This window comes from Terrapene carolina, unplaced genomic scaffold, assembly GCF_002925995.2.
Source record: "Terrapene carolina triunguis isolate 2854851 unplaced genomic scaffold, T_m_triunguis-2.0 Scaffold96, whole genome shotgun sequence".
NCBI lineage: Eukaryota > Metazoa > Chordata > Testudines > Emydidae > Terrapene > Terrapene triunguis.
The window spans coordinates 22,118,258-22,139,129 of record NW_020664447.1 but is presented as its reverse complement, the minus strand read 5'-3'; the positions used below and the strand labels follow the sequence as shown (position 1 = coordinate 22,139,129).

General features: G+C 39.7%; 1 protein-coding gene across 2 annotated transcripts in view; it reads left to right on the top strand.

The window, feature by feature from the left end:
* Positions 1–16,890, top strand: part of APIP (APAF1 interacting protein) — a 22,295-nt gene extending 5,405 nt beyond the window's left edge. Inside the window, exons 2-8 of one of the 2 annotated variants that reach the window (XM_024213853.3) lie at positions 2,593–2,693; positions 5,603–5,651; positions 8,561–8,678; positions 10,652–10,787; positions 13,396–13,563; positions 14,279–14,392; positions 16,545–16,890. In XM_024213853.3, coding sequence (XP_024069621.1) covers positions 2,593–2,693; positions 5,603–5,651; positions 8,561–8,678; positions 10,652–10,787; positions 13,396–13,563; positions 14,279–14,378 — 672 coding nt within the window. In that variant the 3' untranslated portion in view covers positions 14,379–14,392; positions 16,545–16,890. Of the gene's footprint in view, positions 1–2,592; positions 2,694–5,602; positions 5,652–8,560; positions 8,679–10,651; positions 10,788–13,395; positions 13,564–14,278; positions 14,948–16,544 lie in introns of those variants that run through there. The other variant, XM_024213852.3, reaches the window with a different exon arrangement.
* The last annotated feature ends 3,982 nt before the right edge of the window (positions 16,891–20,872 follow it).

Below are 20,872 nucleotides of genomic sequence, written 5' to 3'. Positions count from 1 at the left end.
TCAACTTGTAAATGTACCTTTTACTAGAGTGTTTATCTTTGTTTGCTATACTTTGAACCTGGGCTAGAGGGGGGTCCTCTGAGGTCTTTAAGTTTGATTACCCTGTAAAGTTATTTTCCATACTGATTTTACAGACTCATAGACTTTAAGATCAGAAGGGACCATTATGGTCATCTAGTCTGACCTCCCGCATGATGCAGGCCACATAAGCTGACCCACCCACTTTCCCTTAACTCAGCTGTTGAAGTCTCCAGATCGTGATTTAAAGACTTCAAGTCGCAGAGAATCCTCCAGCTTGTGACCCCTGCCCTATGCTGCGGAGGAAGGCGAAAAACCTCCAGAGCCTCTGCCAATCTACCCTGGAGGAAAATTCCTTCACGACCCCAAATATGGCGATCAGTAGAACCCCGAGCATATAGGCAAGGTTCTCCAGCCAGATCCTCATTTTACCAGCGATGGCACGTTATTGCCTAATTGACTAAAATCACGTTATCCCCTCAAACCATTCCCTCCATAAACTTATCTAGCCTAATCTTGAAGCCAGACAGGTCTTTTGCCCCCACCGTTTCCCTCGGAAGGCTGTTCCAAAATTTCACCCCTCTGATGGTTAGAAGCCTTCGTCTAATTTCAAGCCTAAACTTCCCCACGGCCAGTTTATATCCATTCGTTCTCGTGTCCACATTAGTACTGAGCTGGAATAATACAAAGATGATTTTTACCATTTTCTTTAATTAAAAGCCTTCTTTTTAAGAACCTGATTGATTTTTCCTTGTTTTTAGATCCAAGGGAGTTGGATCTGTATTCACCAGGAGTTGGTGAAAGGAAGGAGGGGGGAAGGGTCGATTTCTCCTTGTTTTAAGATCCAAGGGGTTTGGATCTGTATTCACCAGGGAATTGGTGAAAGGTTTCTCAAAGCTTCCCAGGGAAGGGAATGGTGGCAGCGGACCAGAACTAAGCTGGTAGTTAAGCTTAGAAGTCCTCATGCAGGCCCCCACACTTGTACCCTAAAGTTCAAAGTGGGGATACAGCCTTGACATGGTGGCAGAATCAGAACAGGCAGCAATAGCCTGTGAAGTTAGTGACAACTCTTCAAAGGTAGAAGCTTCAGGAACCAGTGATATTGAAGTATGTGCTAGTATGTCGCAAGTTGGAGATCAAAGTGTGGATTCAGATCTTTCAAACAAAAACATAAAAGTTTGAACAGTTTTCTTGTCAAGAGCAAAGTAAGATTATACATCTATTGTGCATATATAAATTGCGGCTCTCCAACTCAGAAACAGCTGCATTTCAATATTGTACGTAAAATCCATTAATATTGTAAATTCTAATAAGGGGACATTTCAACAACTTCCCTAACATTGGATACATAATAGTATTCATTTTCTGAGTTCTGTTATTTAGTATACTTCTTCCCTGTGTTTTTTAGTTTTATGCAGTGCTCGACGAGTGCTCCATTTAGTATGTCTGATATTTGAACAGTAAAGCAAAGCTGAGCTGCGAAAGTCCCAGGTGAACTATGAATGAGTCTGTGACACAGAACTCACCCTCAGGAACTAGATACATGTTTTTTTTATTTAATATTCCATTGTGTTTATAAAATTTGTGATTATATTACATTGAATAATGTTTTCTCTGAAAGAAATATTAAAATGGAGCAATTAAGATGATAGCTAAACAGCATCTGAGGCATTCTCATGTCGTAAAATGGTAGGAATGTGAAGCTAGTCAAGTGATCTGGTGAGGTGAACATTCCTCTTTTGGTATTATTTTAATGCTAGTTAAAAAGAAAATAAAACCGATCTAAAACGTATACAGTATGATCCATACATATTCATAATCATAGCTGACATAGTCCATTAATAAAATTAGGACTTTTGTTATTGTAATTCAAATTTAAATCTTGCAAAATAACCCTACACAAAAATTATTCAAGAGGAGGAATTATGTATCACACAGACTTTTAAAAGCATGTCATACACATACTCCTAGAAATTATGGGAAACGTTCCTTTGTTTGGCACTCAGTGGAAATTCTTCGGTCATGTGATATGAATTTACAATGCAAGTTTGTGGTAGTGGTTATGGTGGGATAGATACATAGGAAGTTAGCCTATGTGTAACTTTACAAGGGGAAGAATTAATTGCCTTCAAAACATTTGAAGGGTGTGAACACTAAGGATGGGCAAATATATTTAGGGCATGGTAGGAGAAATAAGAGAAAAATTATGCTACTTTGTGATCATAAGGATAGTTATCCTGTACTGACAAAGGTCAGTGGATGGACTAGATGACCTAATCTTTCTCTTTTATCGCTAATCTTGGTAGGATCGATCTAAAGTTCATTGACTGCGCTGAGCTTTGGACCAGTCCTTCTAACTATGAAAGCCATCTGATTTTTTGTTTTTTCTAATGTGGCCCACATGAAATGTCCAGGGCACCACACAAACGTACTGTCAGTCTTTAGTTCAGGCACCAGTGAGATTTTTTTTGATTTTGAAGTCCTTCTATATAAATCAGATATCATCTCATGCAATTGATTCCAACATTTATAAGTGGACAATTACTTTGTTTGTTTGTTTGTTTGTTTTTTAAGGACAAGTTACATCCAAGAAACCTGATTCCGGAGCTCTGCAAGCAGTTTTATCATTTAGGATGGGTCACAGGAACTGGTGGAGGAATCAGCTTGAAACATGGGTAAGTGGGGTTTTTGAAAGCGATAGCTATACAGATGATGGGGTCAATTGAATAAGCAGTGAGTGCACTACAATTCATGAAGGATGGCTGAAATTCAGGAGTGAGGCATTAGACAAAGATATGTTGCAGAGTATCATTCTTGGTCTCGGAGGAGGAAGGAATAATTCTTGTATTCAGATAAATCCTGAAGACGTATTAATGGGAGATAATTTAGGCAGGTCAGGCAACAAGAAGACTTGCAGTAAACAATTTTTTGGTGTGTATGCAATACTAAAAAGTGTACAATTAGGAACCACTTTGCTATATAATTTTGCATGAAATGTACCATTGTCTATTCAGCTTGATAAGTTTGAAGTTATTAATGGATACAGAGCTCCTCTTAGTGGCCATTGAAAGAAAGGAACAGTAATCATAATTAAGGCTAAGTTTTAGTTACGGGTATTTTTAGTAAAAGTCATGGACAGGTCACGGGCAGTAAACAAAAATTCACGGACCCGTGACCTGTCTATGACTTTTACTAAAAATACCCCTGACTAAAACTAGGGGGAGGACTTCTGGGAAGGGGGGTGCAGCCCGGGGAAGGGCCGCGGGTGCTTGGGAGGGGGGGCGTGGGTGCTCGGGGAGGCAAGTCGTGGCCCGCGAGGCACCGTGGGTGCTGGGGAAGGGTGTGTGGCCCAGGGAGGCGCTGCGGGTGCTGGGGAAGGGGGTGTGGATGCTGGGGGGTGGGAGGAGTCGCGGCCCAGGGGGGGCACGGGTGCTGGGGGGGGGGGGTTTGGTGGGGCTGGGGCAGGCTTCCTACCCAGTTCCTGGGAAGCAGCAGCCCCAGCTCCCTAGCTCCATGTGCTGCCTCCGCTCCGCCCCAAGCCCCAGTTCTGCAGCTCCCATTGTCTGGGAACTGTGGCCAATAGGAGCTGCCAGGACGGTGCCTGCGAGCAGAGGCAGCAAGTGGAGCTAGGAGCTCCCACCCCCCAGGTAAGCAGCGGTCCCAAGCCCTGAGCCCCCACACACCCAAACTCCTGTGGCCGGGGGGCAGGAGGGCCCCGAGACTGCCCCAGCAGCAGCCAGTGCGACTGACCCTGGGGCTGCTCAGGTGGCTCCTGGGCCAGCCGCACAGGGCTGCTGCAGAAGTCACGGGATCCATGACTTCCGTGACGTCCGTGACAAACACAGAGCCTTAGTCATAATTACACCACAGATGCATTGTTAATGCAAGATAAATGTGATCTGAAGTCACAAAGTAGTGAAACACTGAGACTTGTCAGTACCCCTCACCTCACCACGTGCATGCAACTACGTTGCTGTTCAAGCATCTGATCTGAAGTAGAGGACATTGATTTTAAAAGTGTGAGGTTAAGCATCTCAAAAGACTGCTATAGCCTCTGAAGTTTTTTACAGAGTGGAATGGTGTATTAGTCTGAGCACAGTTAGAGCCATTTAGAACTGTCCTTAGTTCTAAGGTGTGTGCTGACATTGACTACCTTTGTTGCATTGGCCAGGTCATTTAACCTCTCTGCCTCATTTTCTGTCTGAGACAAGGTGGGTGAGGTAATACCTTTTATTGGACCAGTTTCTATTGGTGAGAGAAACAAGTTTTCATCATTGTTACTCGCTGGTGGAATCTAATGAATGATTTAGAATAATTGCATTAGTTTGGATATAGCGCAGCATATGGAAAATTGTTCTATTACTCTTGGTCAACTGTCCTACATTTCAAATACTGTATTCTATTGTCAGCTCTTCATTAAACATTTAATTTTAAAACAAGTAATTTTTCTTTTAGAAAGGAGGTACATCTCTTTGTTTCAGTAGCAATCAAATAGTAATCAATTGCTTAACATACTACTTTCTTAGTTATCTTGCTCATAGAATGGCAGCAAGTATCAATGAATTAAATTCATTACCTATTTGCAGTACTAATATATTAATACTAATCCATTAAAACCACATTTTTTTGTATCGCAGATATCATGTGTTTTGTCAAGATAAGTATACTATCTTGAAGGTTATATCTTATTCAAAGGACTCTGTCTACTCCATAAATATGAACTCCGTATTTTCCTTAGGAAACTAATACAGTCTTTGTCCTGAAATTGCTGGAAATGTATCTGTAGATTTACTAATTGTTCACTAGGTGTCTCTATTCTATAGATTTTAAAATAAGGCCTTTGAAGATGAATAGTGATTACAAATATTATCTGATATTTTATCCCCTTTTTATGGCCTTTACTGAAAATATTTCACATCCTATTTTTAAATAATTTTAATTTATATAAAGATGTTGTTGAAATTCTTCATTCACATAAGCCTTACAAGCTTTAGGTATTTCCACTTGAACATAAATTGTTCCATTTATTGAATTGTTCAATGTTTTCTTCTGTGTGAATTAAATATATTTATTCATACATTAAAACATATATAATACAATTTAATAGTTACCACATAAATAAGTGTATTTCCCAGTAACTAAAGGTGATTACAAATACTAATAGCTAATTGATATTAAGCTATACATGATAGGTTTGCTACTGTTTTTTCTTGCATCACTCAATGTCTACTTGCAATTTCCCTTCTGTTTCACTTTGATTCCAACTAATGTGGGGTGTGGGTTTTTGTTTTTTTCCGTCAGTGATACAAATATACTCAGTTAAATCTGTAGGCAGGTTGAAAGGACTATTTATATCTTGGATATTCTCAGAGCTTCCAACTGCTCTAGTAAGATCAGTGTCGCATTTTGAAAACCATCTGTATGTGAATGTGTGGTGGGAGGACAAGTGTGGTTGCATCATCATGTGCTGTGTAAGTTAATTCTTTATCAATAAAGGGTAGAGTACTAAAATTGCTCTAGCAAATTATATATTCTTCAAATTGTATATCTTATACATGGAGCTAAATTCTATATCTTTTCCTAGAGATGAAATCTACATTGCACCATCAGGAGTCCAAAAGGAAAGAATTCAGGTATGTAAAACTTTTTTACCTCAGAACTCATCCTTGAAAAGGAACAAAATTACTTGTAGTGAGCTATTTATTCTGAATGTTCTTTCAAAGCAGTTCTGGGTTTTTTTCTTGTTGTGAAGTCTGAAACACCTTATTATTACTGACTACCTTCTTGAGACCACTGATGATTTCTCCTAGTATTATGTGATTTCAGAGCAGCAATTCAGTACTTGTTCAGTGGCGTATGTAGGTTACTCCTTTTGAGTTTTCTTGTCCTAAATTAGTACTGACCATGAGATCTGAAATCTACTTCATCCCCAGATTCGTTTTGCAACAGCCCAACATTCAGCTAGTTTGCTACTGTTTTAGTTAACAATGTATACATGCAATTGGGTAACTGTGTGTTAAAGCTTCTGTTCTAAATATTTTTATTAGGGCTTTCGATTAATCGCATTTAACTAATGTGATTAACTCAAAAAAATTAATAGTGATTAAAAAAATTAATCGCAGTTTTAATCGCACTGTTAATCAATAGAATACCAATTGAAATTTATTTAAAATTTTAGATTTTTTCTACATTTTTATATATATTGTATTCTGTGTTGTAACTGAAATCAGTGTGTATTATTTTTTGTAACAAATATTTGTACTGTAAAAATTATAAACAGAAGAAATAGTATTTTTCAATTCACCTTATACAAATACCATAGTGCAATTTCTATGTCGTGAAAGTGCAACTTACAAATGTAGATTTTTTTGTTACATAACTGCACTCAAAAACAAAACAATGTAAAACTTCAGAGCCTACAAGTCCACTCAGTCCTACTTCTTGTTCAGCCAATCGCTAAGTAAGACAAACAAGTTTGTTTACATTTACAGGAAATAATGCTTCCCTCTTCTTATTTACAATGTCACCAGAAAGTGAAAACAGGCATTTGTATGGCACTTTTGTAGCTGCCATTGCAAGCTATTTATGTGCCAGATATGCTAAATATTCGTATGCCCCTTCATGCTTCAGCTACCATTCCAGAGGACATGCTTCCATGCTGATGACACTCATTTAAAAAAATAATTTGTTAATTAAATTTGTGACTGAACTCCTTGGGGGAGAATTGTATGTCCCCGGCTCTGTTTTACCTGCATTCTGCCATATATTTCATGTTATAGCTGTCTCGGATGATGACCCAGCACATATTGTTCATATTAAGAACACTTTCACTAGAGATTTCACAAAACGCAAAGAAGTTACCAGTGTGAGATTTCTAAAGATAAATACAGCACTCGACCCAAGGTTTAAGAATCTGAAGTGTCTTCCAAAATCTGAGAGGGATGAGGTGTGGAGCGTGCTTTCAAAAGTCTTAAAAGAGCAACACTTTGATGCGGAAACTACAGAATCCGAACCACCAAAAAAGAAAATCAACCTTCTGCTGGTGGCATCTGACTCAGATAATGAAAATGAACATGCATCGGTCCGCACTGCTTTGGATTATTATCGAGCAGAACCCGTCATCAGATGGACTCATGTCCCATGGAATGGTGGTTGAAGCATGAAAGGACATATGAATCTTTAGCGCATCTGTGCCAAGAGAATGCCTGTTCTCACTTTCAGGTGACGTACACAAGAAGCAGGCAGCATATCTCCTGCAAATGTAAACAAACTTGTTTGTCTGAGTGATTGGCTGAACAAGAAGTAGGACTGAGTGGACTTGCAGGCTCTAAAATTTTACTTTTTTTACTTAATTCTATATTTGTAAGTTCAGCTTTCAGGATAACGGGATCGCACTACAGTTACTTGTATTAGGTGAATTGAAAAATACAATTTCTTTTGTTTTTTTACAGTGCAAATACTTGTAATCAAAAATAAATATACAGTGAGCACTGTACACTTTGTATTCCGTGTTGTAATTTAAATCAATATATTTGAAAATGTAGAAAACATTCAAAAATATTAAAATAAATGGTATTCTCTTATTGTTTAACAGTGCGATTAAAGGGGCGCAATTAATATTTTTAATTGCTTGATAGCCCTAATTTGTATTTGTTTGTATGTATGTAAATCTTTCTCTAGGGCTGCTCTGTAGGCAGATAGGATCTCCCCAGATCAAGATGACCTTAGTCCAGTGGTGAGCAACCTGCAGCCCACGGGCCGAATGCAGCCCATCAGGGTAATCTGATTGCGGGCCACGAGACATTTTGCTGACGTTGACCATCTGCAGGCACAGCCCCCCACAGCTCCCAGTGGCTACGATTCGTCGTTCCCAGCCAATGGGAGCTGCGGGAAGCAGTAGGCCACAGGGACGTGCTTGCTGCCGCTTCCCGCAGCTCCCATTGGCCGGGAAGGGCAAACGGCAACCACTGGGAGCTGTGAGGGGCCGTGCCTGTGAACGGTCAATGTCAGATAAATGTCTTGCAGCCCACAATCAGATTACCCTGATGGGCCACAGGTTGCCCACCACTGCCTGAGTCTATCTCAGTTCCTCTCCCTTAAGAATAAAAAGAGAAGTACTGCTGGAGATGAATAGTAAATACTGCCAGCTGATTTATGATACTAGGGACTCCTCCAAAACAGAAACATATGTGGAGTAAGAATCACTGCTCCACATCTCCATCTGAGATAATACAATAAAGGATGATAGGAATCCTCTCACTGATTGAGACTTGGGTTTCCACATAATGATCATTCAGTGTATTTGCAGAAGAAAAGATAGGGGGAAGGATACATTCTGGCATGATGCATAATTGATTTTAAATAAAAAAACTTTGTGCTTAATTTCATGGAGTAATTGTTTAAGAACAGTTTATTAATGCAAAAATATGGTTTATGTAAAGCTGCCAAAAGCAAGCCTGTTTTCTAGGTATCTCCCCAGAAGAAAAGTAAATCTATTTTGGGGAAGAGTGTCACAGTTTAAGCAGTTCTACCTCTCTCACAGCCCGAAGATATGTTTGTTTGTGACATAGAAGAACGGGACATCAGCGGCCCTCCACCACACAAGAAACTAAAGAAAAGCCAATGCACGCCTCTCTTTATGAATGCTTACACCATGAGAGGTATGCAATAAATGCATTTGATTCAGACAATAATAAATCAATATAAATCAGTTCATGAAATGGAAACTCCTAAGTCATAAGTGTAGCGTCACTGGAATTTAATATTGCCTTAATTGGAAAATACCATCGTAGCTAAATTTGTAGTCTCATGACCTTACAGTAGTTTCATACCAATAGATTTTAGGCCATATTACAATCTTTTGCAATTGTAAAGGTTAGCAATTGTAATCGCTGGTTACAATGGTGTAAGAAATGTAAAGCTATTAAGATTCCAAATTATTGACAGAACATGTATTTACAATTATAAATATTTTGAAAAACAAAACTTTTCCTTTTTCTCTAATTACAGTGCAGGCCAAGTCATGAGTTTAAGATTCTATTTCTCTTGCATCTGTTGATATCAGAAATGCCAGAAATAGTACAGCGAGTGCAATTCTCACAATTGTTTGCTACATTAAGTGGAAGCAGCATGCCCCACATCAGTTCTTTGGGAGAAACAAACCCACATGGGATCTAGTAATGGGCATGACATTTCATGCCTGACTGCAGTAAACTTGGATTAGAGGCCCTATTTGTCTGTCTACTATTTCAGTCCAATTCATCCTAATGTGAAAAAAGGCAATTTAATCCCTTTATCTAATCCCTCTGGTCCCATTTAGAAATATATTTTAACTTTTAAAATATATATTAATCTAACACTTCTGCACTTTCTGCACTTTTTTATCAGTTTAATTTAATGGAATTGGATTTTAACAGTAGTTGAAGGTTTTATGCAATTGTACGAGATTTGTGTCTTTTGTCCTCCTCCCCTCCCCCCTCCCAAAAAAAAAAAAAAAAGATTTTGGGAGTCTGTTCTTGTTTTCGTGTAAAGGAAACTTGCACATGGAGAGCCTTTGCATATGCAAAGGAGAACTTGCTATTTTCAGCCAATTGCAGGTTTATACCCTGTGATTCCTGTGCTTGACCTTTCCACCTCACCACAATATAAAAATAAAATGATTGAAAGTGATGTCAGGGAACCAATTTATAGGCTCCAGAGCAGGGGTGAAAGTAACTCCGGACACTTACCGGTATGGGGCCGGGGCGGGGTCTCGGGTGGAAGTAGGGTGACCAGATGTCCTGATTTTATAGGGACAATCCCGATTTTTGGGTCTTTTTCTTATATAGGCTCCTATTACCCCTCACATCCATCCCAATTTTTCATACTTGCTGTCTGGTTGCCCTAGGCGAAAGGGATGGGGATGGGGGTCAGCATCCCCCTGCCAGCCCTTCCACGCCGCCTGGCCCGCGCCACCCGGGGCTCCAGTGGCGATTTAAAGGGGCCGGGGCTCCGGACGCCGCTGCCGCAGCAGCGGCATCCGGAGCCCCAGGCCCTTTTAAATTGCTGGCCCCAGGGCAGCTGCTCCCTTTGACCCCCCTATCGGCGGCCCTGCTGGTACGGACCCTACGTATCATACGGGCCGGTGCGGGTTCTTACCAGTACGCCATACTGGCCCGTACCAGCTCACTTTCACCCCTTCTCCAGAGAGAAATAGCTGTACATCAAAGAAATTCTCCTCTTCTGAGTTCTTTGAGTCTTCTTTGTACTCTTCTGCCACAAATAAGTCAAATTTTTAATTCTTTAGAACCTCAGTGCTCTTTGGTGATGTAATTAAAATGTTTCAGTCATATCAGCTGATGGAAATGTAAAATAGATGCGTGAGGGAAAAGGTTTGCCTGGAAGTTGCACTAAAACCATCCACTGACACCCTAACTGTAGCTCTCTCTGTTCTTTGTAGAATACAGAATACTTCCTATTAAGATACCTTCTGGTTGCTCTAAAGAACTGACTATGGGCCTTGTCTAGTCCATTAGCAAGGATGTTCAGCTAAAGGGTTGAAACTCATTTTCACATGTCAGTTTATCTTAATGGAAAGTAGGGAGTCACATTTCAGTATGAAATACAGAGGCATTCCTTTTCCTTCTCCTTCTAGGAGCTGGAGCTGTGATCCATACTCATTCAAAAGCTGCTGTCATGGCTACCCTTCTCTATCCAGGAAGTGAGTTTAGAATTACCCATCAGGAAATGATAAAAGGAATCAAGAAATGCACTTCAGGAGGGTATTACAGGTAGATTCCCATTTACGAGACTAATCCGGCGTACACCGTTTCTGCTAAATGTTGTCTTCAAAAATGTCAGTGTCTTTTGTGGTGTCAGCATTCAAGTGAGCAATATTTGTAATTAAGTCAGAGGAATGTTCACTAAGGGGCTGATTTAAATAAAACTCACCATGCCTGTCTCGGAGCAAAGCTCAAATCCAGTTTGAGGAACATTAAACTGACTAGGGAAGAACAATATTTTCCAGTGTTATGAATTTTCCTTACATTTCAATTTTCTGCTTTTATTGTGAATTTGAGTGAACCTGTGTACTAATGAAAGATGAGAGGCTGCCGTTTTTTAATACTGATGCCAGATATGTTGAAAAGATAGCAGTCCCAGCTTCCAACATGCTGTCTCAGGGGTGATCCTAACCTGATGAAAAGAAAACACCCTATGGTTAGGGTTAAAAAGTAGCAAGATCTCTGTAACAACTCAGACATGACTTCCCCAGAGAAGGTGCTGAATTATTCTAGATTTTGTGTGGTGGCTTTTTGTGGGAACTCTTTCCCACAAAGCATTGAGTTGGGACTAGCACACTCATTTCAGATAGTGTGACCACAAGATGAGAAATTATGGGGTGTTAAAGATATACACCTCTCCACTTTCTTGGTGTTAATTTTGTAACTAACATTTTTCCCCAAACCTTTAGGGAAGGTAGAAATGCATTGAGGTTTGGATTTGGTACAAGGGTGTGTTCTATGCACATAAAGATGTCAACTTCACCAAAACTTTAACTTTTGTCTGCATTAGTATTTGCATTTTTAATGTATGGCAAAGGCATCTGATAGCACTGGATAGGCACTTTTTATCTTGAATTTTGTATAAAAATTAATCTTTTTTTTGGATTCAATTTTCAGGGGCTGTTTCTGGGTATTGTTTTCTGGTGGTGGTTCAGGTAAATATTAAGGATGGGATTTTCAAAATATTTATCATTGGCCTAAATCTGATCTCACTGAATCAGCAGAAGTTTTAACTTTGACTTAGTGGAAGCAGAGTCAGGCCACTGATAAACAGTTTTGAAAATCCCCAACCCTCATTTATCTCAGGCCATCTTTAAAAAAGAGTAGCATGAGCCTGGTCTCTCTCTATTTTTCTCTCAATAATAAAATAATACTTGGCACGTGCATGCCATCATTTATCTCAGAATCTCAAGGAGCTTTGTAGACCTTAATTCTCACAAACAACCTTGTGAAGCTGGTAAGTGGTTTTATACAAGAAGGCACAGAGAAGTGTTGTGACTTGTCTAAAATCACACAGCCAGTGGCAGAGCTGGAACTAGAACCTAGGAGATGTTGCTCCCAGTCGTCTGTTCTAACTACTAGCCAACACTTCAGCTCTTCTTTTAATTTCCAGGCTGTATGTGACTAGTAGGTGAGCTCACAAACATTGCTACAGTTGTTTCATTCATTAGACTGTAGAGTGCTTTGGGATGCCTTCAGCATGAAAAACTGTATAGAACCAGATTTTCTCTCTTTCTATGAATAAACACATCTAATACTAGATTTACTACTTTCAGCATTGCTTCATATCTATAATGTAGCTCCATCTTTTTTGAAGATGTTCTCCCACCATCTACTCAAAAAATACCTGTATGATCTTGATGGTGAATCTGGATTTGAACTAGAGATTGATTATATCTATTTAAACAAGTTTCTGCAAATATTAATTAAGGTTCAAACAATGCCAAATATTCTAGTCTCTCTTTGCTACACATTATTGTGCAAGTTCCACTGAACAGCATGCAGCATCTTGCCTATAGTGCAATGGTTCTCAAACTATTGTCTGCAGATTGCGTGTATCCCATTGAGGACTCCGTCACAACAGAGAAACATCTTTAATTCTTCAAGCACTGACACTTACTTCTTTCTACCTGTATCCTTGGGCAGGACTCTGTCAGGGTTTCCAAAGTCTTTTTTAGACCAACCAGATTTTAATCCTGAGTGGCTGCTTCATATCTTTCTTTATTAAGTGTTTTTTTTTAAATAAATTCAGCCATGATCAAATTAGTAGATGTTGCCAGTATTGGAGGGATAATCAACACAGAAGAAGACAGACCAAAACTGCTAAGTGACTCAGACTGATGAAAGTAGTAAGGGCAGGCAATGAAAGGAGATTTAGTGCTGAGAAAAGTAAATTCCTAAATCTGAGGAGAGAGAATAAACAGCAGATACAAAATAATGATATGTAGGCAAGCAGTTACACCAAGTGCATTAAAGTATTTTTATTTTCTTTTGTCCTGAATACTGTTCAAGTATTCCCAGCATAGCGTAACCCATCACTATAGTTTTCATAGGGAAGGTGTTGTATCAGGCTTTGGACCGGAAGTGTCCTTGAGAGGATATGTAACATAGCATTGTTCACAAGATGAAAGAGTTTGAGATGTTACCAAATCCTCTGCAAATAAAGAAGGAGACACCTCCTTGATTGGGGAAAGCTTACGACAATGGCTCTTAGATGTGGAAAAGAACTGCGATATCATCCATGCCATGTAAGAGCAGGAACAGAGTAGTCTCCTGATAGAGAACACTTCAGAACGCATTGGTTTTTAATTGCAATAATACCTCATTTTCTATTTAGATATGATGATAAGTTAGTGGTCCCCATTGTTGAGAACACACCAGAGGAGAAGGATCTCAAGGAACGAATGGCACATGCAATGAATGAATACCCAGACTCTTGTGCTGTATTGGTCAGACGTCATGGAGTTTACGTATGGGGAGAAACGTGGGAAAAAGCCAAAACCATGTGAGTGCAATTTAAAGGTCATATCTGTTGCCATAGTAGCCCTGAAATATTAATGGAGGTAGAATCACTGCATGTGCATCCCAGCCACAGTTGATTCTTCCCTTTCTTGGCTCACACCACCAGTGACAATTGTCCCAGTCTACAGGGTTCCTGACAACCCCATTTCATGTGGGAAGGGGCCTCCCCATATACACATCAGCTTCCAGGGAAGATCTCCAATTTGCTTACATGGGCCCCTAGCAGTACCCTCCTCAACAGCCTCAGCCTACAGAGCCACACATTTTGGACTGTTTTAAATAATATTTTTTCCCATAAATGGGAATCCATTTCCCCACCTGCCAGTGGAGAGCTGTGCAGCACAAACCCTCGGCACCACAGAGGCCTGGCTAACCCTTCCCCACCAGAGACTTTAATGTGGAGGTGGAGTGACTATTGCAATAAAGTGATAGCAGTAGGGTGACCAGATAGCAAATGTGAAAAATCGGGACAGGGGTGGGGGATAATAGAGCCTATATAAGAAAAAGCCCCAAATATCAGGACTGTCCCTATAAAATCGGGACATCTGGTCACCCTAGATAGCGGGAGTGTGCTTCTGCCTGACCACTGGGCTATCAATGCTCAGTGTATAGAAGAAAAATGTTCACTTTTTAAACATATGCAGCTTCCTAAGGATGCGGCCCAACTCCACATTTCTCCTGTTCTGTTTTTACTGAAGGTGCGAATGTTACGATTACCTGTTCGATATCGCAGTACAGATGAAGCAGCATGGACTAGATCCTGCAAAACATCCAGCTGAAGAAAATGGGATCGTATAAACTACAGCAACACAGTTCTGTACCCTCACCCACCCACCCACCCAAAATTGCAGTGCAAAAAGTGGAAATGTATTTGTCAACCTTTCAGGCATTTATAACTGAGCGCCCTTCTACTGCATCTAGTAGAGCATGCTTTGTCTGTCAAAAGGGGAATTATAGCTAAAGTGTTTAATAACAGCAAGTGGAGGAAACATAGCCCCCAATCCTGCAAGCTGATCTGTGCAGGCAGACCCTTATGCCCAGGTCTGCAGGATCAGGGCCATGCATGACAATTCTGCTTCAGGGCTGGGGGGTTTTCCCTACAGTAGCAATTGTTGAATGCCATTTGATTAATTTCAATGGGCATGGTGGGTCACTTCTGTCACTTGGACAGAAAAACTACAGTGGATTTGGCTCCCTGTTGCCAAAGAATCAGTGTGTAATAGTAGCTGAAACTGTCTTAAAATTAAATGTCTCATAAAATGTAACTATCAGATTATCATTTTTGTGGCTGTTTAAATATATAAACACATTAAATCAGTATCTGAATGTTTTAAGCAGAATAAAAGAATTCAGAGCAGAAACCTTAACTCCACCTCAGTGTGCCTGACTTTGATAGAGCAGCATATAGTACACGTAGGCTAACTGTACACAGTCAGTTGTGCCTCCCATCTCTCTCTCAGGAATCAGGGCCTGCACCAGAGCTAGTCTGGAGGGGCCAGCAGGCTGGCTCTTAAGCCAGCAGCAGCTTACTGGCTGTTCAACGCTCATTCCCGCCGTTGTGCCTGCTCTTATGTTCCTGCCTTGCACCCAGCCTTGTCTCTGTCTTACCCCTGCTTTGAACCTGCTTGTCTGCTACCCTGTTTGCTCCAGTTCTTGACCTCTGGCTTGACCTTTGGCTCCGGCTTCTGACTCCTGGCTTGACCGTCGGCTCTGGTATTTAGCTTCTGACCTGTGGCTCTGGCTTCTGACTACTAACTCTGGCTTGACCCTTGGCTATGGTATCCAGTTCCTGCCCTCTGGCTTGAGCCTTAGCTCTGATATCTAGCTCCTGACCTCCAGCGTGACCCTTGGATCCAGCTTCTGACTACTGACTCCAGCCTTGACCCTAACCTTAATTCCCGACACCTATTCCGACCCCCAGGTCTAACGCTCACTCTGACTACTAGGCTAGATTGCCCTTGACCCGTCACCTGACACTATTGTGCAGTGTAAATAACCTTGAGTGGGTATCTGCTTCTCTGACCCTCCTAACCCCCAGAAAACAACAACACCCATACTGACCTTGCAAGACAATGTCCATTTAGGTGACCTGGATTTATATGTACTATACTCAGAATAATATCTGTATTGAGACGAGACGAGTTAGTTAAACTTGAAGTCAGAGATTGAGGGACCAAGTAGGCCAGACACAAAGACAGTCTTGGATAAACACACTTCTATATTTTTATGCAGCATCAGTATTTAGGCAGTTTGTAATTTTTCTAGAATCAGTGGTTTTATTAAAATCAATATAGCACTATATATAATTGAAAGAGAAAAATGTCCAAAATAGTGTCTGAGCAAAAACTGATTATAGCACTTAGGGTATGTCTACACTGCAGTTAGACACCTGTGGTTGGCCCGTGCCAGCTGACTCTGGCTCACGGGGCTCAGATTGTGGGGCTTTTTAATTGCAGTGTAGACTTCAGGGGTAGGGCTGCAGCCCAAGCTCTGGGACCCTCCCACCTTGCTGGGTCCTAGAGCCCAGGCTTCAGCCCGAGCACAGAAGTCTACACTGCAAGTATGCAATGTAGTTGTAGCCGTGTTGGTCCTAGGATGCTAGTCAGATGAGGCTGGTGAGGTAATATATTTTATTGGAGCAACTTCTGTTGGTGAGAGGGACAAGCTGTTGAGCCACACACAGCTCTTCTTCGGGTTTGGGAAAGATCCACCTTTTGCTGTGATGCTGGGAGTAACAGATGCTGCGCATAAGCAGTTAGCACATATTGTAAGGAACTGACCCCAAGATGCCTGTTCCTGAAAATCCGAGTGATCTTCAAAGATTCTAGAGTCTATGTTTGAACAAAACCCTTTCTAATCGAATTAGTGGTTTCACATATTAATGTTAAGATCCCTTTGACTATTTATTCTACTTTAATAACTTGTTTAGAATATCTTTGCCTTTGTCCTGCTTCTCCCGCACAGGTTTGGGTGTTCCTAATCCACCACGCAACTCTCAGATTCTGCTGCACATGGCCCAAGCCAGAAAGGGGCGTTATTCCACTCATTTGACAGCTGGATTCTACTAGTTATTCTTGACTATGAGTTGGTTTGGAAGGAAAGGAGGGAGAGGGTTTTTTTTTTTTTTTTTGTTTAATTGCTGTGGATGAATATCTTCCAAAAATCACTTTGATTTTCTCACTGCAATTCTAAGTTTCTGAAATGCTCCACCTGCCAATGGAAAAAAAAATTAAACTACTTTTTTTGCTCTTACAACTTTCTCTTTATAACTTCACAATCATGTAATTTTTTTTATTATTATTTTGTAGAGTGTGGAAACCTTACGTGGCGGTTTCTTCTGTACTGCTGCAAATAAGTATTGAGGACAAATACACACTGATACAATCTTTTACTATACTTTAACTTTTTAATTTTCTTCTGCAACCTCTCTCTGTATTGAAATGATTTTTATTTATTAATTATTATTATTTTTGCCATCATAATTGCCTGCACTTGTTCTCACAAAAGAAGGTTTTGGTTTGGTCAGACTTGGACATTTATTTTTGAAAGTCAATAAAAAGGGTAATGAAGATGTAGAGATGATGTGGGCAACCGCTCAGTCTCTATCTTCTGTTAAGTATATACTGGAAAAAGATTCTAGGCACCATATTTGATGATGGATTAATATATTTTAATTGTGATGTCTCTTTTATATTGTGAGATACTGCATTTTTTTCTCAGTCTGCTTCTAAATATTTAGCTGTATGCTGGATTGTGGATCATAATTTCTGCAGGACTAATGACCCATGGTGGTTCTGTTAATAGTTGTCTGTTGCCGCCCAAGTAGAAAATTTCAGTATCAGTTGACAGAATCTACACCAGTGGGCTTGATACTTTTTTTTTTTCAATTGCAGAATTCAAAAATTTGGTATGAAGCCTGAAGCACCAGTTGAACTATTAATTTGTTCCCAAGTGTTATGTTAATTTTTTTTTTTTTTAATCAAGCCTATAACTGATCGCCTTGGAATCCTTTGCTAACTTAGATTCTCTTCTGAACTAAGAAAAAGCTAACAATTCTATAGTTTGCCTGTGTGAATGGACTGATATTCTGTCTTAATATTTCCTTCACAAAGGAATTCATTTTCAATAAGATCTTGTTAAAGACCATTAGAATTTTAAAACAGCTTGATAAATGTCTTTATGACCATAGTTAACCATGGTAAAATTTCATCAAATGTCATGATTCAGGATATATACAATGCCATGAGGGTCAAAAAGTACATTATTGACTGAAATACAGTATTCCATAATAGTGCATTTTAGTATCTTCTTCCACCATATTGGGGAATGGCCAGTGTTGGAAGCAAGGTATCTGTTTGGATGGGCTAATGGTCTGATCAGATAGAGTAATTATGTTTCTATGAATACCTCTTGAAATCAAGAGCTACAGTATATAGAAATAAATTTTACTTTGCTATGAAAAAGATCAGTTGTCTCTTTATTATATTTTTATGTATGCCATAATGTCGACAGTCAGACTTGCCTTTTAGGGTAAAGAGAAATTATCTCCCTTTTTTGTCTCTCTTGTGACCTTATGCAGTTGTTCTCCCAGGCCTACTTAGAAATAAATTGTGGTGAGCTGAACTTATCCAACAAATATGATGTTCTATCTTGATCGACATTGGACTTTATGATGTGACCAAAGGTCTGCAAATAGGCATGTTTAGTTAGGAATGACTTAATTACAGGGAACATACCCACTATACATTTTGTAGGAAAATATACTATTCCCTCCTTGGAAGAATTGAAGTACTTTCAGCAGGAAGTAGTTAATCTTTCATCCCTTCAAATTCTCCTATCCTGCCCCTCCTTGAATAAGTTACTTGAAAGAACTGCAGCACTGGTGAAAGTTTAGATAGACCCCGTCTATCTCTGAGGGATGGAGTCTAAGGCCATGTCTAAACTACCACTTATGTCGGCAAAACTTACATCACTCCGGGGTGTGAAAAAATACCCTTGAGCGACATAAGTTTTGCTGGCATAAGTGGCAGTGTGCACAGCGCTATGTCGGCAGGAGAGCTTCTCCCACTGACATAATTACTGTCACTCATTGAGGTGGTTTTATTGTGTTGACGGGAGAGCTCTCTCCTGTTGATATAGAGCGGCTACACTGTAAACTCGCTAGTGTAGAAATGGCCTAAAATGACCTCCTCACACAAACGTCTACAGCAAAATTCACTGAGGAAAGCCTCAGTTTTGTCTTTCATTTCCCACTTTCTACAAGTGACCAAATTTGGCTGTTCTTGGATTCCTTACACTATTTAGGAAAAACACAGCTATTGCACCGAGTCTGAGTGATTGCAGGTTCTTGAATTATTTCTGTTTCCCCTATAATTCACCCTCTACTTTAAGAAAACAAACTTCTGCTGGTAATGAAGCTCCCTTTCCCTGTTTCATTTAATCAAAGTAGTGCCACCTTTCTTTTTCACTGATGATGGATTTCATATTTTCTCCCAAAATATGACTGAAAAGCTAATGGGCTATTTCTTGCTTGACTTCTGTTGTTTTTGGACCCTTATTTCCTTTTCAGTTACTTGTCTTTTGTGGCTTAGACTTCATTATTTCTGTTATTTCACATATATGCCCATGCTGTATTATCATATCTACTGAACTTCATGTAGCATCTGTATTTTCTTGGCTAATTTTTTTCATCACTAGATGTATTTCTCTGTACCAGACATTTGGTTTTTGGTGGGGAGCATTCACTGCAGCAGTCAGAGTGATGATCTGTGGGTTGCAGCAGGGACTGAGAATAAGAACTCCTGTGTCCTTCTGACTCACTGTGTGATTTTTGGCCGGTCATGTAATCTCTGCTCTAATCATGCTCTGCTCGTGTTGTAGAGCTAATTAATGTGTGTAAAGAGTGTCAAGATCTTTGTATAAGATGCTATATATGTGAAAGACATTAAGCAGCTTCTGTCTTCCTTAGTGCTGTTATCACTCCCAGAGATATGCTAGCAAACAGATTCATTGCTGATGTTTCAATCCAACTACAGGTAGTTTCTGTTTAAAATCTGATAGCTGATGGTGACCTCTGATACCATCTCTAAACTGCACTATCTCTTCAAAAGTGAATTCCTGTTAGTATTGAGTTAATAAAAAAAGGTTTTCAAGCCTAACATTTACAATCATAGTGGAACATAGTTATATTATTGTACAGTACTGATGTTTAAAACAAATACAAAAAAGCTTCCACAGCTTCTTGTTATATTGCTCCATTAGTATTGCACTGACTGACTAGACTAGAGGGTACAAGGACAAGCATTTTTCTTGCTATCTTTGTTTTTCAAGATTTGTATGTTAATAACCAATAAATATTTGATCTGCTTTGACCTCTCTTTAACAGAGGTGTAAAGACTGCCCCTATAAAATTTCAGTGATAACATAACTCCACATATGAATTTGTTCTCTTTCGAAACATGCTTCCTCCACCCCCAGCTGTATTTTGTAACTGGCTGGAAGCTGAAGCTAGACAAATTTAGACTGGAAATAAGGTATAAATTTTTAATAGTGAAGGTAACTAACCACTGGAACAACTTTTCAAGGGTCATGGCATATTCTCCATCACTGGCAATTAAATCAAGATTGGATTTTTTTTAAAGGCATGCTCTACTTCAAAAGGAATTATTGTGCAGAAGTTTCATGGCCTGTTATACACGTCAGACTAAATGATCACAATGGTCCCTTCTAGCCTTTGAGCTCCATGTGCTCTCATTGTATTCTGAAGTTCAGCTGAGAGATTTTCTTCGTAATAATTCATAGAAGAATTAGTCCTAATAGAACAGCAGTTATCACCCTTTTTCAGAATGGTCCCCCATCTAGTCAGGACTGAGTTAGGCCTCTAAATACCTTTTGAGGATCTGGACCTACGGCACTAAGCCAGCTAAGCATTATTAAAACTATTGCCCTATGTCTACTGTACTTGTTTGACTAAAGTATTTTGTACATATGCAGCAGGTGTTTGATCACCTTCACAGTTCTAACTCATGATCTGAGTTTAGTATCATCAGCTCATGTTATGTACAAAATGCTAACCTACCTATTACTGGTGGATCATGTAAACTACTAATTATAAATGCAAATCAGATGTTACTTCATACTGGTTAGTTTTTCAACAAACATCCCATTTGGTTTTTAGAAGGCAGAAGTTTGCAATATGCAAAAACTTGCAATATTAAATGGTATGCCTGTAATCTACATTAGCTTCATAATTATTTACCATAAGTACTCTATTATGCTAATTGATCTTGCAT